The 23,347-nt window shown below is 45.5% G+C and overlaps 1 protein-coding gene across 2 annotated transcripts in view; it reads left to right on the forward strand.

Moving 5' to 3' along the window:
* The first annotated feature begins 19,057 nt into the window (after positions 1–19,057).
* Positions 19,058–23,347, forward strand: part of LOC105033902 (LL-diaminopimelate aminotransferase, chloroplastic) — a 42,946-nt gene continuing 38,656 nt past the window's right edge. The window contains exons 1-2 of one of the 2 annotated variants that reach the window (XM_010908873.4): positions 19,058–19,241; positions 19,323–19,405. In XM_010908873.4, the coding sequence (XP_010907175.1) occupies positions 19,165–19,241; positions 19,323–19,405 (160 nt within the window). In that variant the 5' untranslated portion in view covers positions 19,058–19,164. The remainder of the gene's footprint in view (positions 19,242–19,322; positions 19,406–23,347) is intronic. The other variant, XM_010908874.4, reaches the window with a different exon arrangement.

A 23,347-nucleotide genomic window follows, 5' to 3' on the forward strand; every position in this document is an offset into this window, starting at 1 on the left:
GCCGAGCCTCGATCAACAGATTCGCGTCCCTTGGCAGATAACAATAACAGCCATGATCCTGTTCCGCTTCCTGTAGCGGATCCCGCGCGGCTCCACCCCCCTGCAGCGGACCCACTACTCTCTGACAGGCTGTACCAACGGCCACGATTCTGCTCCGCTCCCTGCGGCGGGTGCTGCACAATCCCACAACTCGCTGACAACTAGCGGTGACGGACGCCGCCCCACTACCTGCAACAGGCCCTACGTGGCAGGCTATGGCGATAGCCACGGGTCTACCCCACTATCTTTCGCAATCAATTCCTCTGACCATGGGCGGCCCACTACCAGGCAGTTACAAACGTCGCCATCAATTCCTTGCCTCCTCCGCCTATAAAAAGGAGACCCAGATATGTTATCCTTTAAGCTCCTTTTCCTTATCTCAAAACTCTGCTAAATTCTCCGTTCGAGCACTCCATTCTTGTTGAGGCAGAAAACTGACTTGAGCGTCGGAGGGTCTTGCCGGAGCAACCCCACCTCCGGTTTAGACTTCCCTTGCAGGTCCCGGCGGCGACCGTGGCTTCCCCGACTCCAGCTTCTCCGGTGCGAGCGGATTTTTGCACCAACAGGATTGGCGCTAGAAGGAGGGCTTGTGTCTTCGCAGCACCCTTATTCTTGAAGGAGCGCTCAACGGACCCGCTCCCAGCCGTCTTTTCCGGCATCCAATCCTCTTTTCCCCATCCGATGCCCTCTCGCGAGGTTTCTGCACAACTACCTCCTGCTATGGTTGCTGATAAAGGGTGGCCGGACGACCAGTCTTCATCAGATTCCGTCAACGTCATCTCGGGGGAATCCCGGTCGGAGGCAATCAGCACATCAGCTGCACCCCTCAAGCGGCAAAAAGTTGAAGAGCCCATAGCCTTCACTGAAGAAGATGCCCAGGGAGTCCAATTCCCTCATAACGACGCAGTCGTAGTTTCCTTGAACATAGCAAGTTATGACGTCCGTCGCATTCTCGTCGACAACGAAAGTTCGACCGACATCTTATTCTACAGTGCCTTTTCGAGAATGGCCACTCTTGGCGGTCATCTAAGGCCGATGTGCTCCCCCTTGATAGGATTTACTGGTGACGCCGTTCCGACGGAAGGGATGATAGCTCTAACTGTGACCGCGGGTCAGCATCCAAAACAGTCCAGAGCCCAGGTGAATTTTCTGGTGGTAAAGGCACCATCTGCCTACAATGCAATTCTTGGCCGACCCGGCCTCAATGCCCTCAGAGCCGTTGTTTCAACCTACCATTTGAAATTGAAGTTTCCCACCGACAAGGGGATCGGAGAAGTCCGGGGAGACCAAGCGCTGGCCAGGCACTGCTACAATATTGCCTTGCAAAGAAGCGATCAAGCGGACCTCTGTCCAGTCGACGGGTTGGATGCGCGCGATGACCTCACGGAAGAGAGGGGCGGTCCGATCGAGGACCTAATAGCAATTCCTTTGAATGACGGGAACGCGGAGCATGTGGTGTTAATCGGCTCCAGCCTGGAGGAGGAGGTGCGGACGCATCTCGTGGATTTCCTCCGAAGGAATGCGGACGTTTTCGCATGGGTCCCGACGGATATGCCGGGGATTGAGACAGAAGTCATGGAACATCATCTGGCGGTCGACCCTAAACATCGGCCAACAAAAGAAAAGATCCGGAGTCATGCCCCGGAGAGGCAGAAGGCGATAGCCGAGGAAGTGGATAAACTTCTCAAGGCCGGATTCATCAAGGAGGTCAATTATCCTGAGTGGATCTCCAATGTTGTCTTGGTCAAGAAAGCAAACGGCAAGTGGAGGATGTGTATCGACTTCAAAAAGCTGAATAAAGCTTGCCCAAAGGACAGCTACCCCCTTCCCAGGATCGACCAACTGGTGGATGCTACCTCGGGCCATGAGCTTCTCACTTTCATGGACGCATTCTCCGGCTATAACCAGATTAGAATGGCATCGGAAGATGAAGAGAAGACTGCTTTTATCACTAATCGCGGCCTTTACTGCTACAGGGTTATGCCGTTCGGCCTCAAGAACGCGGGTGCAACCTATCAACGACTGGTGAACAAGATCTTCAAGGAGCAGATCGGCCGAAACATGGAGGTTTATGTGGACGATATGCTCGTGAAAAGCAGGTCTTCCGGAAATCATGTCGCCGACCTCGAGGAAACCTTTGGCACTCTTCGGAAGTATAGAATGAAGCTGAACCCGACCAAATGCGCCTTTGGGGTAACCTCAGGAAAGTTCCTGGGCTTCATGGTATCGGGGCGCGGGATCGAGGCCAATCCGGAGAAAATTCGCGCCATCCAAAATATGACTGCCCCAAGATCGATCAAGGAAGTTCAGTGCCTCACGGGAAGAGTTGCAACTCTTAATCGCTTTGTCGCTAGGTCGGCCGAACGATGTCTGCCCTTCTTTCAAACCCTCAAGCAGCCGAAGAACTTCTGTTGGACCTCTGAATGCCAACAGGCATTCGAAGAATTAAAAAGCTACCTTAGCTCGCCCCCGCTGCTGGCGAAGCCCGAGCCCAAGGAGGAATTATTTTTGTACCTGGCAGTCTCTCCCACAGCCCTTGCAGCTGTCCTTGTTAAAGAGGAAACGAAAGTCCAGCGACCGGTCTACTACATTAGTCGCGTATTGAGGGACGCCGAGACCAGGTATACTAAATTAGAAAAACTGACCTACGCCTTGTTGATTGCAGCTCGGAGACTCCGGCCTTACTTTTAAGGGCACACGGTGACGTTACTCACCGACCAACCGATCAAGGCGGTTTTGCACCGAGCTGATATCTCCAGGAGAATGGCGAAATGGGCCATCGAGCTCACAGAATTCGACATCAACTACAAACCTAGACCGGCGATAAAAGCCCAAGTGTTGGCAGATTTCATAGTAGAATGCACCATCCCCGAGGAGGCCGAACCTGAGCAAAATAAAATTGACGACCTGAGGACTCAACCGAACTCCCCCGACGAAGAAGCCAGTTCCTCCGATAGCTTTTGGACCCTCCATGTGGACGGATCGTCCAACATGGCAGGCGCGGGTGCAGGCCTGATCTTGACCAGCCCGGAGGGAGTCATTGTGGAGTACGCTCTGCGTTTCGAATTCTCCGCAACAAACAATGGAGTGGAGTATGAAGCTCTGATCGCAGGATTGAGGATCGCCAGGGAGCTCGGAATAGGTCAACTTCGGGTGCACAGCGATTCCCAACTTGTGGTGGGGCAAGTCAGCGGGAGCTTTGAAGCGCGGGAGGACAGTATGGCCAAATATCTTGAGAAGGTGAAGGAGTTCATCCCTGCCTTTGGCAATTTCGACATCAGACAAATTCCAAGGACGGAAAACACCAGAGCCGATCTTCTCTCCAAACTGGCGACATCGGCTCCGACCGAATTGCCAAAAGGCGTCCTCTTTGAAGTTTTAAAACATCCGAGTACGGAAGAACCGCGACTCGTAATGGAGATCGACCACGAGCACAGCTGGGTCGACCTGCTAATAACCTATCTTAGAGACGGGATTCTCCCCCAGGATGCGAAAGAAGCCCGGAAACTCCGAAATCAAGCCTCCCGGTACATCCTCTATGAGGGCAAATTGTACAAAAGATTGTACTCCTTGCCTCTCTTGAGATGCCTCCGACCCTCAGAAGCTGACTACGCTTTATGGGAAGTACACGAGGGAGCTTGCGGAAGCCATTTAGGTGTCAGGTCTCTATCCCACAAGCTACTCCGCCAAGGGTATTACTGGCCAACAATACATCGTGATTCAATTGAATATGTCAAAAAGTGTGATAGATGCCAGAGATACGCCAACGTCCAGAGACAACCGCTACCGAGCTTACACCCTTGAGTGCCCCATGGCCTTTTGCGCAGTGGGGGATGGATATTCTTGGCCCCTTTCCCATGGCGTCTGGTCAAAGGAAATTTCTCCTCGTAGCAATCGACTATTCACCAAATGGGTCGAAGCCGAGACGCTAGCCAAAATCATAGAAGCGAAAGTGCAGGATTTTGTCTGGAAATCGATCGTGTGCAGGTTCGGTTTGCCTAGAACCCTCATCACTGATAATAGACGGCAATTCGCAGGAGCCAGATTTGCTGAATTCTGTGAAGACCTAAACATCTCCCACAAATTCACATCAGTGGCCCATCCCCAGGCGAACGGCGAAGCCGAGGTAACAAACAGAACCCTTTTGCAGGGGATTAAGACCAGGCTCGAAAAAGCAAAAGGAACTTGGGCGGACGAACTTTATCATGTGCTATGGGCTTATCGGACCACCCAGAGGTTGCCTACAGGAGAGACTCCCTTTGCTTTAGCCTTTGGTACGGAAGCCGTCATCCCGATCGAGCTTAAACTCCCGTCGGCACGAGTCGTGGCATTCGACGAACCCCAAAACGCGCAAAGTCACAGAGCCAACCTCGACCTACTGGAAGAAAGGCGGGAGATTGCTCAGGTTCGAATGGCAGCCTACAGACAGAAAGTTGCCCGATATTACAACGCCCGAGTCAAGAACAAGGCATTCAAAGCAGGGGATCTAGTGCTCCGGCGAGCTGCTGTCTCACAACCACAGGGCTAGGGAAAGCTCGCCCCGAACTGGGAGGGACCTTATGAGGTCAAAGAAGTAGTCCGACCTGGAACTTATTATCTTAAGGAGCTCGGAGGAGCCGACCTCCCGCGACCTTGGAGCTCATAAAACTTACGGATGTACTACCAGTAATTTCATCCTAATCAAAAAATGCGTGCCCATTTGTCTTGGGACAATTCAAGCAGACGGTATCAAAAACGAGAGGGCAACCTTATAAAAGTCGAAGGCCCGGTTCTTTTAGACCGGATGGGGGGAGAGGCCTTGCAACACCCATATGTGCCCCCACAGCCCTGTTAGGGACAGGAGGAGAACCTCGCCCTAACTTGAGCAAAGTCGAAGGCTCGGTTCTTTTAGACCGGATGGGGGGAGAGGCCTTGCAACGCCCATATGTGCCCCCACAGCCCTGTTAGGGACAGGAGGAGAACCTCGCCCTAACTTGAGCAAAGTCGAAGGCCCGGTTCTTTTAGATCGGATGGGGGGAGAGGCCTCGCAACACCCATATGTGCCCCCACAGCCCTGTTAGGGACAGGAGGAGAACCTCGCCCTAACTTGAGCAAAGTCGAACGCCCGATTCTTTTAGACCGGATGGGGGGAGAGGCCTCGCAACGCCCATATGTACCCCCACAGCCCTGTTAGGGACAGGAGGAGAACCTCGCCCTAACTTGAGCAAAGTCGAAGGCCCGGTTCTTTTAGACCGGATGGGGGGAGAGGCCTCGCAATGCCCATATGTGCCCCCACAGCCCTGTTAGGGACAGGAGGAGAACCTCGCCCTAACTCGAGCAAAGTCGAAGGTCCGATTCTTTTAGACCGGATGGGGGGAGAGGCCTCGCAACGCCCGAATGTGCCCCCGCAGCCCTGTCAGGAACAGGAGGAGAACCTCGTCCTGACATGAGCAAAGTGGAAAGTCCAGACTCCTACGAGAGCCGGGTCCCTACGCCAAAGAAGACTTCACCCGGACTCCTACGGGAGCCGGGTTCCGCCGCAAAAAAGACTTCACCCGGACTCCTACGGGAGTCGGGTCCCTACGCCAAAGAAGACTTCATCCGGACTCCTACGGGAGCCGGGCTCCGCCGCCAACATCAGCTGCAGGACAACTCTGCCCGGACTTCTACGGAAGCCGGGCTTTACTTATGACTTTTGTTGCAGAAAAACTTTGCCCTGACTCTTACGAGAACCGAGCTACTCCAACTTCCGGAGGGCTTCTCCGTTCGGACTATCAAGGGAGCCGAACTTAGCTCCGACTTCAGCGGAGAAAAATCCAAGCAAACCTGACAAGTGGGTATCTTCGAACGACATAAAAGCCGAAAAGAAGCTCGGCGAATGACGACCCCACATGAACTGAAAAGGTCGCTGACGACCTGGGAACGACGTAACACAGACAAAGAGAAGGAAAGAAAAATGAAGAAGTTCGGCAGACAGCTATTTAACACAAGATGCAAACAAGGTACTGAAATCACTTTTTCGTTCAACAGAAGTACACGTTACAGGATCCGGTGGGTCAGGAAAAAAGAAGATACACGTCATCCCAAATATCGCGAGCACGGTTCGGGCAGGACGAACCGGAGACCGCTCCGAGCTACGAACTCCGTCTCTATCCTTCCCAGTCACATTCTCCAGTGCATGTAACAGTTCTCGCCCCATCTTGCCTCATTCTGTCCCCGAAGTCCCAACCTTAGCGGGAAAGGGGTGGGATAGATCTCCGGAAGCGGTGGGGGTAACGGCGGCAGTAGCGAAGACCTGTTTCAAGAAGAACCGTAGCCACTTCAGGAGCGGTTGGGACACCAGAGATATGCCTCATCTCCGAATGCACCACGACGGCCGCCACCCGAGACGCTCCGGCAAGGTCGGCATGCGTTACTTCCACCGTCCCCGCAACAAGTTCTACTGCCCCACCGTCGATGCCGACCGCCTCTGGTCTCTCGGCCCCGACGGCGTCAAGGATCCCGTCATGGCTTATGACGTCTATTCTGCCCTCTTGACCGGTATCACCCCGCCTTGCTGCCCCGAGATTCACGGGCAGAATAGCTTCACCGACAGCCCCCGTTATTAAACCCCTGTTGTTGAAGAAATTCTTCCTTGAGCTCCCTTTGGCACGACGAAGATTCTCACCGACCGCCATTCTCCTCCTCACCTTTCTCCAAACCCTAAAGGTTCCCTCAAGAACAGCCCCACGAGTAGAGAACATGGTGAGGGAAGAAGACAGGGACTGGGGCGAGAGAAGCAAGACTCTCAGATGAAAGAACAGCAACAGGATTGAAATCACGAAGGAACCGAGGGGTTTAAATAGCCGATGGATCCTGACGCAGTTATGACGGTGGGTATTCCTGGGCCAACTGGTGTGTGCCACGTGGCGCACTTATCCCCTTCACCGCCATCGAGGGTTGACCGCTCAAAAATTCCCACAAAGCGACGCTTGGGATCGCATTTCAACGGGGGTTCCGAAAAGACTTTTCAAGTCACCTTCACCGAAAAATGGACTCTGACGTGCGCGCATTAAATGGGGGCGGCAGTGCGCAAGGTTCGAAGGGGCAATTCCGGCTGCGCACATCTCTCTCTGTGTACTTCCTTCGCTTGAAATTCAAACTTGGAAGTAGGGGGACTGGTGTTGGGTATAAAATACCCGCAGCCGAAATCGACAGCAGAACGGCTCCGCCCGGACTCCTTCGGGAGCCGGGCTCCTCCATCGACAGCAGAACGGCTCCGCCCGGACTCCTACGGGAGCCGGGCTCCTCCATCGACAGCAGAACGGCTCCGCCCGGACTCCTACGGGAGCCGGGCTCCTCCATCGACGGCAGAACGGCTCCGCCCGGACTCCTACGGGAGCCGGGCTCCTCCATCGATGGCAGAATGGCTCCGCCCGGACTCCTACGGGAGCCGGGCTCCTCCATCGACGGCAGAACGGCTCCGCCCGGACTCCTACGGGAACCGGGCTCCTCCATCGACGGCAGAACGGCTCCGCCCGGACTCCTACGGGAGCCGGGCTCCGCCATCGACGGCAGAACGGCTCCGCCCGGACTCCTACGGGAGTCGGGCTCCGCCATCGACGGCAGAACGGCTCCGCCCGGACTCCTACGGGAGCCGGGCTCCGCCATCGACGGCAGAACGGCTCCGCCCGGACTCCTACGGGAGCCAGGCTCCTCCATCGACGGCAGAACGGCTCCGCCCGGACTCCTACGGGAGCCGGGCTCCGCCATCGATGGCAGAACGGCTTCGCCCGGACTCCTACGGGAGCCGGGCTCCTCCATCGACGGCAGAACGGCTCCGCCCGAACTCCTACGGGAGTCGGGCTCCTCCATCGACAGCAGAACGGCTTCGCCCGGACTCCTACGGGAGCCGGGCTCCGCCATCAGCAGCAGGGCGGCTCCGTCCGGACTCTTACGGGAGCCAAGCTCCGACCTCAGTATCAGCTACTGAAGCCGAACTCCGACCACTGCCGAGCCTCGATCAACAGATTCGCGTCCCTTGGCAGATAACAATAACAGCCATGATCCTGTTCCGCTTCCTGTAGCGGTTCCCGCGCGGCTCCACCCCCCCTGCGGCGGACCCACTACTCTCTGACAGGCTGTACCAACGGCCACGATTCTGCTCCGCTCCCTGCGGCGGGTGCTGCACGATCCCACTACTCGCTGACAACTAGCGGCGACGGACGCCGCCCCACTACCTGCAACAGGCCCTACGTGGCAGGTTATGGCGATAGCCATGGGTCTACCCCACTATCTTTCGCAATCAATTCCTCTGACCATGGGCGGCCCACTACCAGGCGGTTACAAACGTCACCATCAATTCCTTGCCTCCTCCACCTATAAAAAGGAGACCCAGATATGTTATCCTTTAAGCTCCTTTTCCTTATCTCAAAACTCTGCTAAATTCTCCGTTCGAGCACTCCATTCTTGTTGAGGCAGAAAACTGACTTGAGCATCGGAGGGTCTTGCCGGAGCAACCCCACCTCCGGTTTAGACTTCCCTTGCAGGTCCCGACGGCGACCGCGGCTTCTCCGACTCCAGCTTCTCCGGCGCGAGCGGATTTTTGCACCAACAGGTTTAAAGACCCTCTCCTCCCATTCGATGGGATTCTCCTATAGCGGTAGGGGTGCCGATGCGATTATATCCCATACAGACGAAGCAGCGAAAGGACTTAATTATAAAATTTATCATGAATGTATTAGATTAGATCTAAAGAAATATTCATGATTTATTTTGATTGAGTTATTTTCTGTTATGTAATTAGCAATAGGATTGCTGTTTATGAAATGTGCTGATCCGTTTGTGAAATAAGTCAACACATTTGGTGAACAGAAAATAAAACCTTTCAAATTTGAAAATTATTTTCGAAATGCCAAATCTTGACCCATCAGTCCTAATACTTAATTAAAAGAATTAAGTATTGTCTAATTGGTCTAGAATTATGAATTAAGACCTAAGACAATTACATAAACTTGTGGATCAATGGATTAGATGGATTAGATCCATAATTGGATTAGACCTAAGGTTAGCTTAAAGAAATGGACTAAATTAGAGTAATTGATCAAATCTAATCAAAAGTTGAATTAGATTAGGTCAAGGACACTTTAGATTCAACTCCAATAGTTATAGTTGAATGGGTTCATGTCTTTAACTAGACCAAGATGGACTTAATTCATGGCTACATGGTGAAATCCTATTTACTAAGTTGATCAAATTAAAACTAATGAATCGGTTAGTATCTAAGGTAAGTTCGGCAGTCTGACCAGTGATTTTTAACTGGGAGCTACTCGCATTGATTCGATCTCTGATGAGTTAATGGCATATCCCTTCCACTGATCTCACTTATCTGGCCAACCTGGTTAGGTTTTGATTAGATCACATGGTGATTAGGACTCACCCATGTCATTAGGTAAATCAGTGTGACTAATTTAGGTGCTCCTAATGCCGGCTTTAATTAAATCTTTTTTAATCTAACTTAGTGAAGTCAGTGGGAGGATTGAAATTGACTGGTTAATTTCTTCTCTTCTATCCTTTAATAAAATTCTCAAAAATTATTAGGTCCCTAAAAATGATTATGTTATATGATAACTAAGTCATAGCCTTCCATTAAGTAAGTGATAATGAGTCCATTAGTTTAATAATCACTGGAGGCCCAAAGGCCTGGTGCTTATTGACTAATGAAATTATCATTCATAATATGATAATTTGGTTGAGTCTTTTTTATGGTGGTCAGGTTGGCCGGCCAAAGTCGGGCCTGATCATTTATTGATCCGATTCATCAAATCAAGTCATGTTAATGGTTGGACCTAACCAGATCTTTTCAGTGGAGGTCAAAGCCTACTGATTAGGTTCTGGGGTAAAATTAATTACTAGAAGTTGTTTCGAAAAATAACTGGTTATGAACCTACCCATAGATGCACATCGATTGACCAACCAAAGTTGGGCTCGTGTATAGTCTGTGTGGATTCAAGTACCTACTAAGGAATTAAAGTAATTCCTCGAATTGGAGGTTGAGGCTATTAGTTCATAAAAATACTGAGAGAAACTTTAGACTAAAGTCCAAATCTTTAGTATTAATAATTTATATACTAATAAAGGTCTGATTTTTTTTTATGCAGCTATGGCCACTACCCTGTCGCTCCGGTCATTATTAGATAATGACAAGATCATGGGACCTAATTTCGATAGCTGTTATCAAAAATTGAAAATCATCCTTGAGCATGAACGGATCCTTTATGTAATAACGGATCTGACACCTGAGGAGCCAACCCCGAACGCTAGAGGGACGGTCTGAGACACTTATCAGAAGTGGCTCAACGATCGGACCACCGTTCGATGTATAATGCTGGCGGCAATGAATGATGGGTTCAGCCACAGGTTCGAGAATGCCCAGCCGCAGGAGATGATTCAAATGTTGAACGACTCCTTTGGCACGCCTGACGATGTTGAAAGGCACAAAACTAGTTGTGCCATTTTCAATGCTCGGATGAAGGATGGGGCCTCAGTCACTGATCATGTACTGTACATGATCGAAATGATTGAGCACCTAAGTAAACTGGGCTTTCCCTTGCACAAGCAGCTCGGTAAGGATGCGATCTTTAATTCTTTGCCCAAGTCCTTCCTCCCTTTCCTTACTCATTTTCGGATGACAAAACCTGCAATGAACTACCACGGCTTGTTGGGGTTGCTGCAGAACTTTGAGAAGGACCACCAGCTTCATAAAGAGTCAGTGAATGTTGTAGGAGGGTCTTCTTCTGGTCGTCAACCCTTTAAGAAAGGGAAGAAGAACAAGAAGAAGAAGAATAAAAAGGTGCAGCCGCATGCAGGGACGTCTGCACAGGATCAGACCAAGAAGCGCAAGCTTGACCAGAGCCAGGCGGAGTGCTTCTTTTGCAAGAAGCAGGAGCATTGGAAGAGGAACTGTCCTCTATACATTGCCTCCCTGGATCCGAACAGGCTGAAGAAGAAGCAAGGTAATTATATGATAACATCTTGCAACTTTTTCATTTGTGATACTACTGCCTGGGTATTGGATATCGGAAGCCCTTATCATATTTGTAATTCGATGCAGGGTCTGCAGGTCAGTAGGAGATTTGATGAAGGCGAGAGGTTCCTGAACGTTGAAGATGGAAGCAAAGTTCCAGTTCTAGCTTTATGAATCATGAACCTTGTAATCAACTCTCGTAATGTAATTCTGAGTGAATGTCACTATTGTCCAAGTTTTTTATTAAATATTATTTCTGTAGGCCTTTTGGCCATGTACAGTTATGAATTTTTAATAAAAGAAAATATTTGCAATATCATTTTGAATGGTGTTACAATGTTTGTTGGATAACTAAATAATAAAATTTACTTACTATCACAGCCTGTTAATGTGGTTCAAACCTCTGGTAAATGTCTAAGAATGAAAAATATGTCAGAAGTCTACCTTTGGCACTGTAGGCTAGGTCATATCAATAAGAACAGGATAAACAAGTTGGCTCAAGAAGGAATTCTTGAAGTTGGTGATTGTGAATCACTTCCAACCTGTAAGTCCTGTCTTCTTAAGAAGATGACCAAGTCACCTTTTACTGAAAAAGATGAGCAAGCCAGTGAACTCTTGGGTCTGGTACATTCTGATGTATGTAGACCCATGAGCTCAAGTACAAGAGGTGGATATTTCTACTTTATAACCTTCACAGACGACCTATCGAGGTATGGATATGTCTACCTAATGAAGCATAAGTCGGAGTCGTTTGAAATGTTCAAACTATTCTGAAATGAGGTAGAAAAATAAACTAAAAAGTATATTAAAACTCTTCGATCTGATCGAGGAGGTGAATACCTTTCCAATGAGTTTCTGACATATCTTGGAGAGAAAGAGATTCTCTCTCAGTGGACTCCTCCTGCAACACCATAGCATAATGGTGTGTCTGAAAGGAGGAATCGGACCTTGTTGGACATGGTTCGATCCATGATGGGGTTTGCTGGTCTGTCGATCTCCATCTGGGGATATGCACTCGAATCGGCTTGTTACCTTCTAAATAGGGTTCCGAGTAAGTCTGTAACCAAAACGTCATATGAGACCTAGGTCTGTAACCTTCTAAATAGGGTTTGGGAGTGTCCGACTTATGTTAAACATTTAATTACGGACAAGTTTGGACCTAGGTCTGACAAGTATTATTTCATAGGGTACCCAAAAGAGACCAAAGGGTATTATTTCTACCTAGCTGATGAGCATAAGGTGTTTGTCCGTCTTAAGACAATCTCTTTGAAAAAGAAGTTCCTTGGTGAAGGGACTGTTGCCTCTAAGGTCAAACTTGAGGAAGTTCGACAGGTAGAAAAATCGACACAAGTTGCAGAACCTGAATCGGATTTGGTTAGATCAGATCTGGAGCCCATTGTTCCTGCACCCTTAAGGCGATCTGATAGAGTACCACGTCAACCAGACAAATACTATGATTTCTTGGTCCGGGAAGGCGATCCTGTCGAACTTGATGAAAACGATGAGGATCCAATCACCTACATGGATGCAATGCAGAGACCTGACTTTGAGAAATGGCTAGAGGCCATGAAATCCGAAATGAAGTCCATGAAGGTCAACGATGTGTGGACATTGGTTGACCCACCCGAAGGAGTAAAACCCATAGGGTGTAAGTGGGTCTTCAAGAGGAAGAGGGGCGCAGACGAAAAGGTGGAGACCTATAAAGCCCATCTGATTGCCAAGGGATATCGTCAACATTATGGTATAGACTATGATGAGACATTTTCTCCTATGGCAATGCTCAAATCCATTCGGATTATGCTTGCGATAGCTGTCCATCTGGACTATGAAATCTGACAGATGGATGTGAAGATAGCTTTCCTAAACGGAGAGCTAGATGAAGAGGTGTATATGATACAACCTGAAGGGTTCACATCCACAGAAGAGTCTAAGGTATGCAGGCTACAGAGGTCCATTTATGGACTTAAGCAGGCATCCCAGAGTTGGAACATACGTTTTGATAGGACGATCAAGATGTATAGCTTCGTTAAGAACGGAGAAGAGCCCTGCATTTATAAGTGGGCTAATGGTCCAGTAGTGGTATTTCTTGTATTGTATGTGGATGATATTCTCTTAATCGAGAATGATGTCCCTGCATTACAAGGAATAAAGATTTGGCTGTCGTCACAGTTCTCCATGAAGGATCTGGGAGAAGCTTCCTACATCTTAGGGATGAGGATCTATAGAGATAGATCTAAAAAGTTGCTTGGCTTATCCCAGTCCACGTATATTGATACTATGCTGAAGAGGTTCAGCATGGAGAATTCCAAGAAAGGCTATCTACCGATAGGCCATGAAATTTCTCTCTCGAAGAGGAATTGTCCGACAATACCTCAAAAGAGAGAGCGTATGGGTAGAATTCTATATGCTTCGATAGTGGGATCTATCATGTATGCCATGACATGTACACGACCAGATGTGGCATACTCACTAGGGGTAGTGAGTAGATACCAATCTGATCCAGGGGAGAATCACTGGAAGGTTGTTAAAACCATCTGAAGTATTTAAGAAATACTAAGGACTAGTGGCTTGTTTATGGTGAATCAGACTTGAGACTTATGGGGTTTACAGACTTCAGTTTTCAGTCTGATCATGATGACAGTAAGAGTGTGTCGGGATTTATTTTTATCCTTAATGGAGGGGCTGTCTGCTGGAAGAGTTCCAAGCAGTACACTGTGGCTGATTCAGTTTGCGAGGCAGAGCATGTCGCTGCATCAGATGCTGCCAAAAAAGCGGTGTGACTGCAAAAATTCATCACCGAGCTCGAAGTAGCACCCTCCCTTGTTGGTCCAGTTCTGCTCTACTGTGACAGCTCTGGAGCCATTGCTCAGGCGAAGAAACCGAAGGCACACCAGTGGACGAAGCATATTCTACGTCGCTACCATCTCATCCAGAAAATCGTGGATCGAGGTGACGTCGACCTTCAGAAGATCGACGGAAAGGAGAACCTGACCGACCCATTCACTAAAGCCATTACGGTGAAGGAGTTCGACAACTTCAAGTCGAAGATGGGTATTAGATACTGCACCGATTGGCTTTAGGCCAAGTAGAAGATTGTTGGGAATAGTGTCCTAAAGCCAATCATCAATCTGTTGACGGTTGTGCTCGTTCTTGTATTAGTATATGAATTATAAATAAATAAAAATTATTTTGGCATTATTCATCACAAATTATTTCATCTTCTAATGAACTCCTGTGTTGTGGTGAAATCCTTAGGACTATTTAGACTCGACAAAGGAGGATTTATCATTTAGTCTTTAAACCTGTTTGCGACCAAATGATATGTTGTTACCAAGGACGACAACGTTTATCAAGCATAGGTCGTTGTGTGCCATATGGATTGATTGTCCTCTTAACCGAGTGTGAAGATACTGGTATGGCATACAGGTGAGATGTAAGGATACATCTGCACTGAACGTGACCGACTTCGGAGCTTTTTCTGCTGTCAAGATTGGCTCCGATGGGATATGAGTATAACTGTTCCTTCGATCTGAGACCGCCACGGTGACTTGCAAGCAACTCACTGCACTTAGGCACCGGACTACCTGAATTTCTAATTTAGTGACGGAAGGCTGCTGGGTGTAGTCAAGTACTTGACTTGTCGGTGCGTGTGTCAAGATAGGATTGACCACTCCAGTTCAGGAGCTGTATACAGTCGTGTTTCAATTTAGCAAAATCTTGGTCAAGGTAGTCCTAGTGAGGAGTCATAGGACTGTTTGAGTTGAGCACGATTCGGATGATCTAATTAGGGTTGACAGTTTAACCCTGAGTCGTCCTATGCACAGGGATCAAAAGGGATGAATTATACAGTAATCATATTTGCGTAGGTTCTGAGTGTTGCGATTGTGACTATTCGACCTATCCAAATGTTGGGTTCCATTGCTAGATGGTCACTTCGATTAGTACAAGAATTAGTTCCTGTGCTATCGGCTTAGGTTCGAACCTGCGGGGTCACACACATTAGAGATTTCTATCTGATCTGATGACTGGTGAAGAGTCCCACTGGACTGGGACTCTTCGACCAAGACTCCTAATACTTGGGGATTCTGAGTCCTACGTGTCTGGGACTCTATGATCGAGAATCAGGATTTTTTGATCATGAGTTTCACACATTTTGGGTACCGGGATCAAGAGTCCCACTGGTTTGGGACTCTTCGGTCAAGATTTCATATCGATGGACTTTGATGCCTGATTCTCCATCAGATTTGGACTCAGTATTTATGAGAGGTTTAATTAGTGATTTGATCACTAATTAACTCAATTTGATTGAGTAATTATTTTTGGATCAAGTCCAAATGAATTGAATTCAGTTGGATTTGACCTGATTAGGTTAAGAGTTGACCTAATCGCCGAGGTGATTTGGTCCCTGATTTGATCAGGGGGTTGGGCTTAGTCAATTTTTGATTTGATTAAAATTTTATTGAGCCTAATTAAGCCTAATTGTGTTGAGTTTAATTTAGTCTAATTATGCCTAACCTATTTTAATAAGGTTGGTTCAATTAGATTTGAAACCACCTTGACTTATCTCCCTGCGCCACCTCACTCACCTGCGCCTATTTGAATTCACGAGAAACAAGTTCTCATGAATTTTCTCCCATGCAGAAGCCTTCCCACACCCCACATGTGTATGCCATCTGAGTGGATAAAGATGGTTGGTTGGCCATTCAAATTCAAATGAAGTTTGAATTTGAATGGACAACTAATCCCATGTGCCACCTTATCCATTTGTGCGCCACTTCCTCCACACGAGAAAAGGTTTCTCGTGTAAACTCTCCACGCACAAAGAAGCCCACGCCCCTCCCTTCTCATGCCAAGAGTGGATAAAGATTGGTTGGTTGGCATTTGAATTCAAATTTGATTTGAATTCAAGAGAGCAACCACCTAGCTTTATCCTCTCACGCGGTGAAAAAGCTATAAAGACGCAGTCTTACATCATTTTAAAAAGAAGAGAAGATAGGGCGTGCACACATCTGATCCTAGAGAGTTAGGGTGGCGTGAGAAAAGACTTCTGCATGAGAAAAGAAAAGAAAAGAAGAGAAAAGAAAAGAGAGAGTGGGCGCAAGTTTCTTTTGTGAGTACCCTAGGGTTTCTGCCTAGGGTTCGAAAAGTGAGAAGGTGAGCTACGAGTGTCGTGAGCCCACCAGATTTAAGAAAGAGCTTCATCAATCTTTCAAGTACATCTACTGATGATTCGAAGCATCTGAGGAGTCGGCAGATCAAGATCGAAGGAGTTCGATCAGCATCAGCCGTCGAAAGGGTTCTGCAACGAACTAGCATTCGTGAGGAGCCGATCGGACCGGATGCTTCGTGTGGATGATCCACAGAGGCCAGACATACTATGTAGCTATATTACGATGATCAAACCTTTTCGACGGTGATCAGACTGCAGCGATCGACTACCTGTACGAAGGTAATGTGTTATGAACACATAACAGTAAAATATTTATTGTAGAAGTTTAAATTTTAAATTTAAATACATGCTATATATATCATATTTAGATCCTTGTGTAGGGTTAATACATGTTAATTAATTAGATTAATTAATAATTTTCATTATAAAATTATAATTTTAAAAAAATTTTAAAATTACCATTTTACCTCTGCATTGAAATTCACTACAAAGCCCTCCTTCTCATCATCTCGGAAGGAGAGCAATGCATCCAATAATAGCTTACTTTACTTGATGTGTGGAAATCGGAGCCAATGGCCAAATAGAGTCACAGCCACCTTGGTCTTTTGCTCTTCAGATATGGACTCCATAAGTATGTCCATAACCTCGACGTAGTGACTGAAATAGCACCTTTCATTCATCATATTTATTGGGCTAATATAAAATTCTTTGGCTCTCCTTAAATTAGCCATTGTAATACTGCATCATAAATCAAATTCAAATGATACATATTAGATTGCATTATCATAGAGGCTAATTTGGACTAACAAAATCAGATTACATATGAATATGGTTGAAACTCAAGTTGTATGACTTGGTATTTTTATTTTTTGGATAGTTTTTTAGTAGCATTACTCTTTCCAATATTTTCTTTTCTTTTCTGAAATAATGGTTTGATATTTTCATGTAACCAACGATATTTTCATGTGGTTACTTAAAACAAATAACAAGCATTCATGTGAATAAAATAACTGGTTATATTTAGAGAATCAATTTTTAAGTAATTTTTTTTGAAATTTTTCTCTATGTATTAGATGATATATTGGTGTAAAATTTAGGTAAACTCCCTCTGAAATCTTAGATTGATCAATCAGCTAGTTTAGGATCATTATGAACAAAGATCAATCATCATATAGAAAATGATTGCTTAAAGAATCAAATACAGAGGAATAACTTTGAGAAGAGAAAATAAATTTAAATTTTTTAATAAATAAAATTTATCTAAGTAGGAGAACCATTCATAAGAGCATTCATATAGTCTTATTCATAAGAAAGAGAACCCTTGCTCTAATAACGGGCCAATTGAAATTGCTAAAATCCATGGAGAGAGAAGAGAGGGGGGAAAGAGAGAAGAAAGAAGAGAGAAGAGATGGAGAGAGAGCACGTTACCGATGGGCATGGCGGTGAAGGATTCTCAAGGTAGGAAAGGATTCTCACGATGGAGAAAGGAGTGAGGGGATATACCAAAAAGAAGAATTTTACAGTAGGAATTGGAGTTTTCATGGTAGGAATCAAGATTTTACGATAGGAATGAAGGTTTTATGGTGAAGAAGGGGAAGAATCGGGAGTTCATAGGAAGAGTAGTGGGGATGGTAGGTTTAGGGATTTTGAAAAGGGCAAAAATGTCAAAAAAAAGATCTAGAGTTAAACATTTGAAGCTGTGGACCAAGAAATTAAAAAAAAAATCAATAGGATTTAATCATTAAATAGAGGTCAATATATTGACCAGGAATCAAAAACCCCTAATATTTATTCTCGTTGGTGAATTTCGAGAACATACATAGCCAATGGTTAAAATTTTGTCTTTCCCCATGCCCATGCTAAAATTTGCTTCATACTATTACGTGGAGATAAGAGACATCAAATCCATATTGAATCTCATCCTATGCAAGAAATGATTTTATGAGATCATTTTTTTTCCTCTCATGTTTCAATTAACTTGATGAAGAAGAAATTAGGACTAATGGCAATCCTTTGGAATACATCAATAGAAACAGATTAATTATGTAATATATTTCAAATCATGGATTTCTTATGATTAATTGTCAAAAGATTAGCATGTGAAATCCCTTGGTGCCGGTCAAAACTTAATTCAATTTTTTCATTATTCAATTTACGTGTCTATAGAAAATTATAGTACTATTACATACAATATTATATCTATGAGCTTTAGGCAATCTCTTATATGTCTAACTCTTACTATTTTTGACAGAAAATAGTGCCTTCAAAGTGAAAGTTTCCATGCAATAATATCTTGGTTAGCTTCCATTAATGAAACATAGTTAACCATGCTGATGTTCAGTCACTGTACATCAGCGCGTTATTTTCTTTTCTAACGGTTAGCACCAGACATTTGTATCTTTTACATAAATATGTATTTTTGAATTAATCATTAGTTACTATAATTATTTCTTTCTTTTTGTAAGCATTATCCATGTACAGTTTTAAATCTTGTTATAAGATAATAATATTATATACGTGTGTTTGATTTGGATCTGAATTGGATTATCCAATCCTTTTGACTCAAAACACTCAAATCGGTCTGACCAGGTTTCTAGAAACAAGAATTGGACCAATCTGATTTTGTTCCATGCCCAAACAAACGGTCTGAGCAATCTGAGGCCTTGTTTGGATCGGTTCTCGGATTGAGGACCCAACCCTACCTGCGGTCCTACCGTGCATCCCACGGCTCCATTGTGATTTGTGAATGCTTGAGTTTATTCGACGGACGTATAGACTTCCAGATGAATCCGCTGACTTCTCGCTGCTCTCGAGGCGACGAATACAAGTTGTCGGGTCCCGTTCGTGTCCATCCCGATCCGATCTAATCCGAACCCGTTTGTAGTCTCTCTGCTTCGTGCTTTGTAGTGTAGGGTTTAAAATCTTTCTCCATTTCGTACTCGGCGGCGGCCATTCAAAGAATTTCGCGAACATGTCGTCGGCGTTGCAAATTTCCGCATCGATCTCTTCCAATTCTTCCTCCTTTTTGAACTGTGGCTTCGGTATCAGGTCCGTTGGAGTCCTTTTTCTCACTCTCTTTCCCTCAGGTCCGATCGCTGTTTCTTTATCTTATTGCTTCGTTCTTGGCAGACCATCGAAGTCTTCTCTTCCGCCGGCGTCGAGGAGCCATGGGATTTGCCTGTGCGTCGCTGCTCCCTCTGAGCAGACTGGTAGTTATGTTTCTCTTTCTTTCTTGATATCTAAATCCATTATGATTGATTTGTTGCCTGTCTTTTTATGATTCATGTGCTTATGCCGTTGATGTATTCTACTCAGACTGTTTTAACTATCCGTGATTGTATGATGGTTTGACAATATCTTTGTGGCCTTCGCTAAAGAGCATTCTGATTTTGTAAGGAATGTTTTTTCCCGGTAGCTGACATATGTTACTAATACCCGGCTGGAAGTATCAAGCCGCTAGTATATGTTTCTAATACCCGTCTGGAAGTATAAAGTCTCTAATAATGTGTAATGTGTGCTCTTGGTGATGCTTCTTGTACTTGTTGCGGTATTTGCTCAAGAAAATTTTGGTGTTGGTAGGTGTTTCTGGAGTGGCTCTATAACAACTAAAGATCTCACCCCAAAAATGCTAGCTGAAAGATATTATGTGGATTTTTTGGTTCTATATAAGTATCCAAGATCTTTCTAATAAATAACCGATGTGAGACTAAATACACGCCTATATGGATCCTCACATACTCCCCCATTTAAAATTTGACATCCTTGCCAAGTTAAGGATCCAAATCCATACATCCATTTATAAACACCATGACAAGCTCGTAGTTAGTCCTAATGACCCATACTGCAGTATCTTTTAGTGTATATAGGTTATAGGCTGAGTCAGTTCTGATACCATTTATAACAACCTAAGACATCATCCAAGAAGACTAGCCGAAAGATATTATTTAGATTTCTTAGCCCTATATAACTACTCAAGCCTTCTTAGTGAACAACCGAGGTGGGACTAAATATACACCTACACAAGTTCTCATAGGTTCAATTGACGAAGCTATGAAGAAATAATTCGATAGAGAAATGTGTGGATCATGGTTCATCATATATGGGGCATATTGTATCGTACCGATACCATATCAGCATTGCTGCACTATCCCAAATCGATGCAACCGTATCCTATCGTACTACATATCGACACTATAGTAGGATTTCATCGGTATGTGATTCGATATCGAGACGGCGAACCTTTATATGGATAGCTTTGTTATATGTATACTAAACTAGAGAATTGTGTTGGTATGAGATGAGGGTACCATCGAAGGTTCAAGTGTTTAAACTGGGCAAATGAAGATGGGATTAATAAAATAGGGAGCTTGAACATATTGAAAGGTTGAAAGATGTAAGGTCAAGTGTTGCCGTGATGAGGACATAGAGAAAACTAGCAAGATTAGATTGTAAAACACTTTCTCTTGGTGGAAGGCTTGATCTTTAAGTCTTTGACAAGAATGTTGTTGATTATTCAGACCCCTAACTAAAGGGATAAGATTTCTCATTTATATTTATAGGCATTGTGGGGTCATACAACCTTGGCCTTTATCCTCAGTCTCCATCATTGAACATCATCCTCAGCCAGAAATTGATGACTTCATCAGACTAATACCGACTTCGCAGACGGATCCCAACCGATGACTCTCGAAGTCCTAGAGGCACTGAGCCGTTACAAGGAGAACGTGGCTAGTGCCACCTCCCTTAAATTTCGGATGGTTATGATGAAATTCCTGACGTTTACAACAAAATATGATACATAAGTTAATGCCACTAGTTGCTCACTACCCATGACAACATTGTGGACCTTAATTCTCCATGGTAGTTATCGGTTATCAAGTTCACATACTTTTTTTTCCTCTATAAAAGGGAAACATAGAGGATCCTTTGGTAAGTTTTTTTTAACAAAAAAAAAGGCACTCCCTCATCAATCATCTCTTTTTGTTTTCAAAATTTCGACTAACTTAAGCATTGGAGGGTCCTATATCGAAGAATCTCTGGTGATTGGTCTTTTCTTTTACGGCCTAAGAGCATCTAGCTATCCTCAAATCTTTGCCTACCATCGAGCTCCACCTCGGATTCACGTTGACCTCAGCTATTTCTTGGCCCAGAGCCTTGTGGCAGCAATAGGCTTTCTTATGCTGAAAGGAAAAAGGGATGGGTTGCTTTAGGCGTTTAGTAACAAAGTAATTTTGCTTTTAGTGCTTCATCCATAATGTTGTCACCAAAGGACATCATGTAACTTTGTATTTGATTTTGTTATTCTCTTTCAAATTTGTGGTCTTTGGAGAAGAAAAATTTATACCTTTTGGAGAAATTTTCGGTTCATTATTTTCTCTCCCTAAGTTGTCTTTTTTAGTACCTATTACTGTAAGGCTCCGGATTGAGGAGTAGTTGAGGTCAGCATGAGTCTGAGGTGGAGCTCGATGGTCGGTGAAGATTCGAGGATGGCTCGATGCTTTTAGGCCCTGAAAGAAAAGTCTGATCATCAGAGATTCTCCGATGGAGGATCTTTCGATACTTAAGTTAGTCAGAGCTTTAGGAACAGAGAGAGAATTGGCAAGGGAGTGCCCTTTTTATGTTTAAAAAGAGCCTTACCGAAGGGTCTTTTATGTTTCTCTTTTATAGAGAGAAAAAAAGTACGTTATCCTGATAATCGATAATTGCCACAGAGAATTATGGTCCACGATATTGTCATGAGTAGTGGACAATTAGTGGCATTAACTTGTGTGTCATGTTTCGTTATAACCATCAGGGATTTTGTGGTAATTGGCTGAAATTTGAGGGAGGTGGCACCGGCTCATGTTCTCTTTGTAACGGCTCAATGTCTTCGGGACTTCAAGAGCATCGATTGGGATCCATTCATAGGGTTGATATTAGTCCGATGAAGTTGTCAGTTTTTGGTTGAGGATGATGTTCGATGATGGAGATCGAGGATAAAGGCTGAGACGGTGTAACCCCACAACAGTTGCCCTCCACTTCCAAGCTTGAGGTGTTTGCCTCAGGTGAAGGAAGTAGCAGTCCTTGGGATGAGTCCTCGGCTTTTATTTGTTTCGTTGGATCATCCAAGTTGCATAGATTTTAGGTGAACCATCATGTCGCTTTGTGAATTTCGAAACCGAATTGATGCATCGCTTTGCAGATTTTTGGAGCCAATTCGATGTGTTGCTTCATGAATTGCATCCTCATTATAAGGGATGCGGCGCTTCGCGAATCCTGTCATAATTATGAGGGATGGGTGGCTCGAGATAGAGTGTCGATCCAATTTGAAGAGGTGGGATTGAACGGTTACGGATTGGCCTATCGTGAGTCGCCATGTGTCGAGTACGGATTGGCCCAATAGTGCTTCTTGCGGATTGGCCTACATGACTGAATCAGGTGGTAGTGCGATGAAGAGGCATATTACTGGTCGGCTCTGATTTATTCCATGTGGCAACATTCGACGGTCGGGTGGTTTACATCTCACCATCGGGCTATAGTATAAATAGGCTTCCCCTCTTTCCTTTCTTATTCTTTTGCCAGCAATCTTCTTGATTTTTATTAGGTTCTTCCTACCTGGGTCACTTTGAACTCCATTTAAGTGATCATAATTTTTATAATTCTTTGTACTTGGCTTGAAATCTCTTCGAGGTGCTCACTTTTCAGAGCAATATTCATCCTCAAGAAACACCCCCATGAAAAAGGGTGGTGCTATTTCTCTCTCCGGAGGGGCTGTAAGTTCATCATGGGGCTTCCTTTGGTCCATGGCTGGAAAAGCCGTTTATTTTTTATCTCTTTGGATCAATCCTAGGGCTTTAGTTGGACTTGGGGTGATCCTCGGCTTTCTTTGAATAAGAAGTCAGTCCTTCCCGAGGATGAAGAGGCCTGCCATAAATTGCTTGATATCGAAGTGCCATAGTTGAAGGAACTTGTGATCGAGCAGACGCTCTGTAGCATCGACATTAGCCCGATGCTTCTTGGGGGTATGATTAATTCGTTTGCTCTGTAGATTATGTTGTCATGTCTAACTCCTGCATTAATCTCTTGTTTTCGGTCTTGTAGTGACGAGGCTGACACTGGAGTCCATCAAATCAGCCTTCTTGTAGAAGAAGAGGTCAGGTTCGTCCGAGGGAGCC

Source organism: Elaeis guineensis, chromosome 13 (assembly GCF_000442705.2).
Source record: "Elaeis guineensis isolate ETL-2024a chromosome 13, EG11, whole genome shotgun sequence".
NCBI classification, from domain to species: Eukaryota; Viridiplantae; Streptophyta; class Magnoliopsida; order Arecales; family Arecaceae; genus Elaeis; species Elaeis guineensis.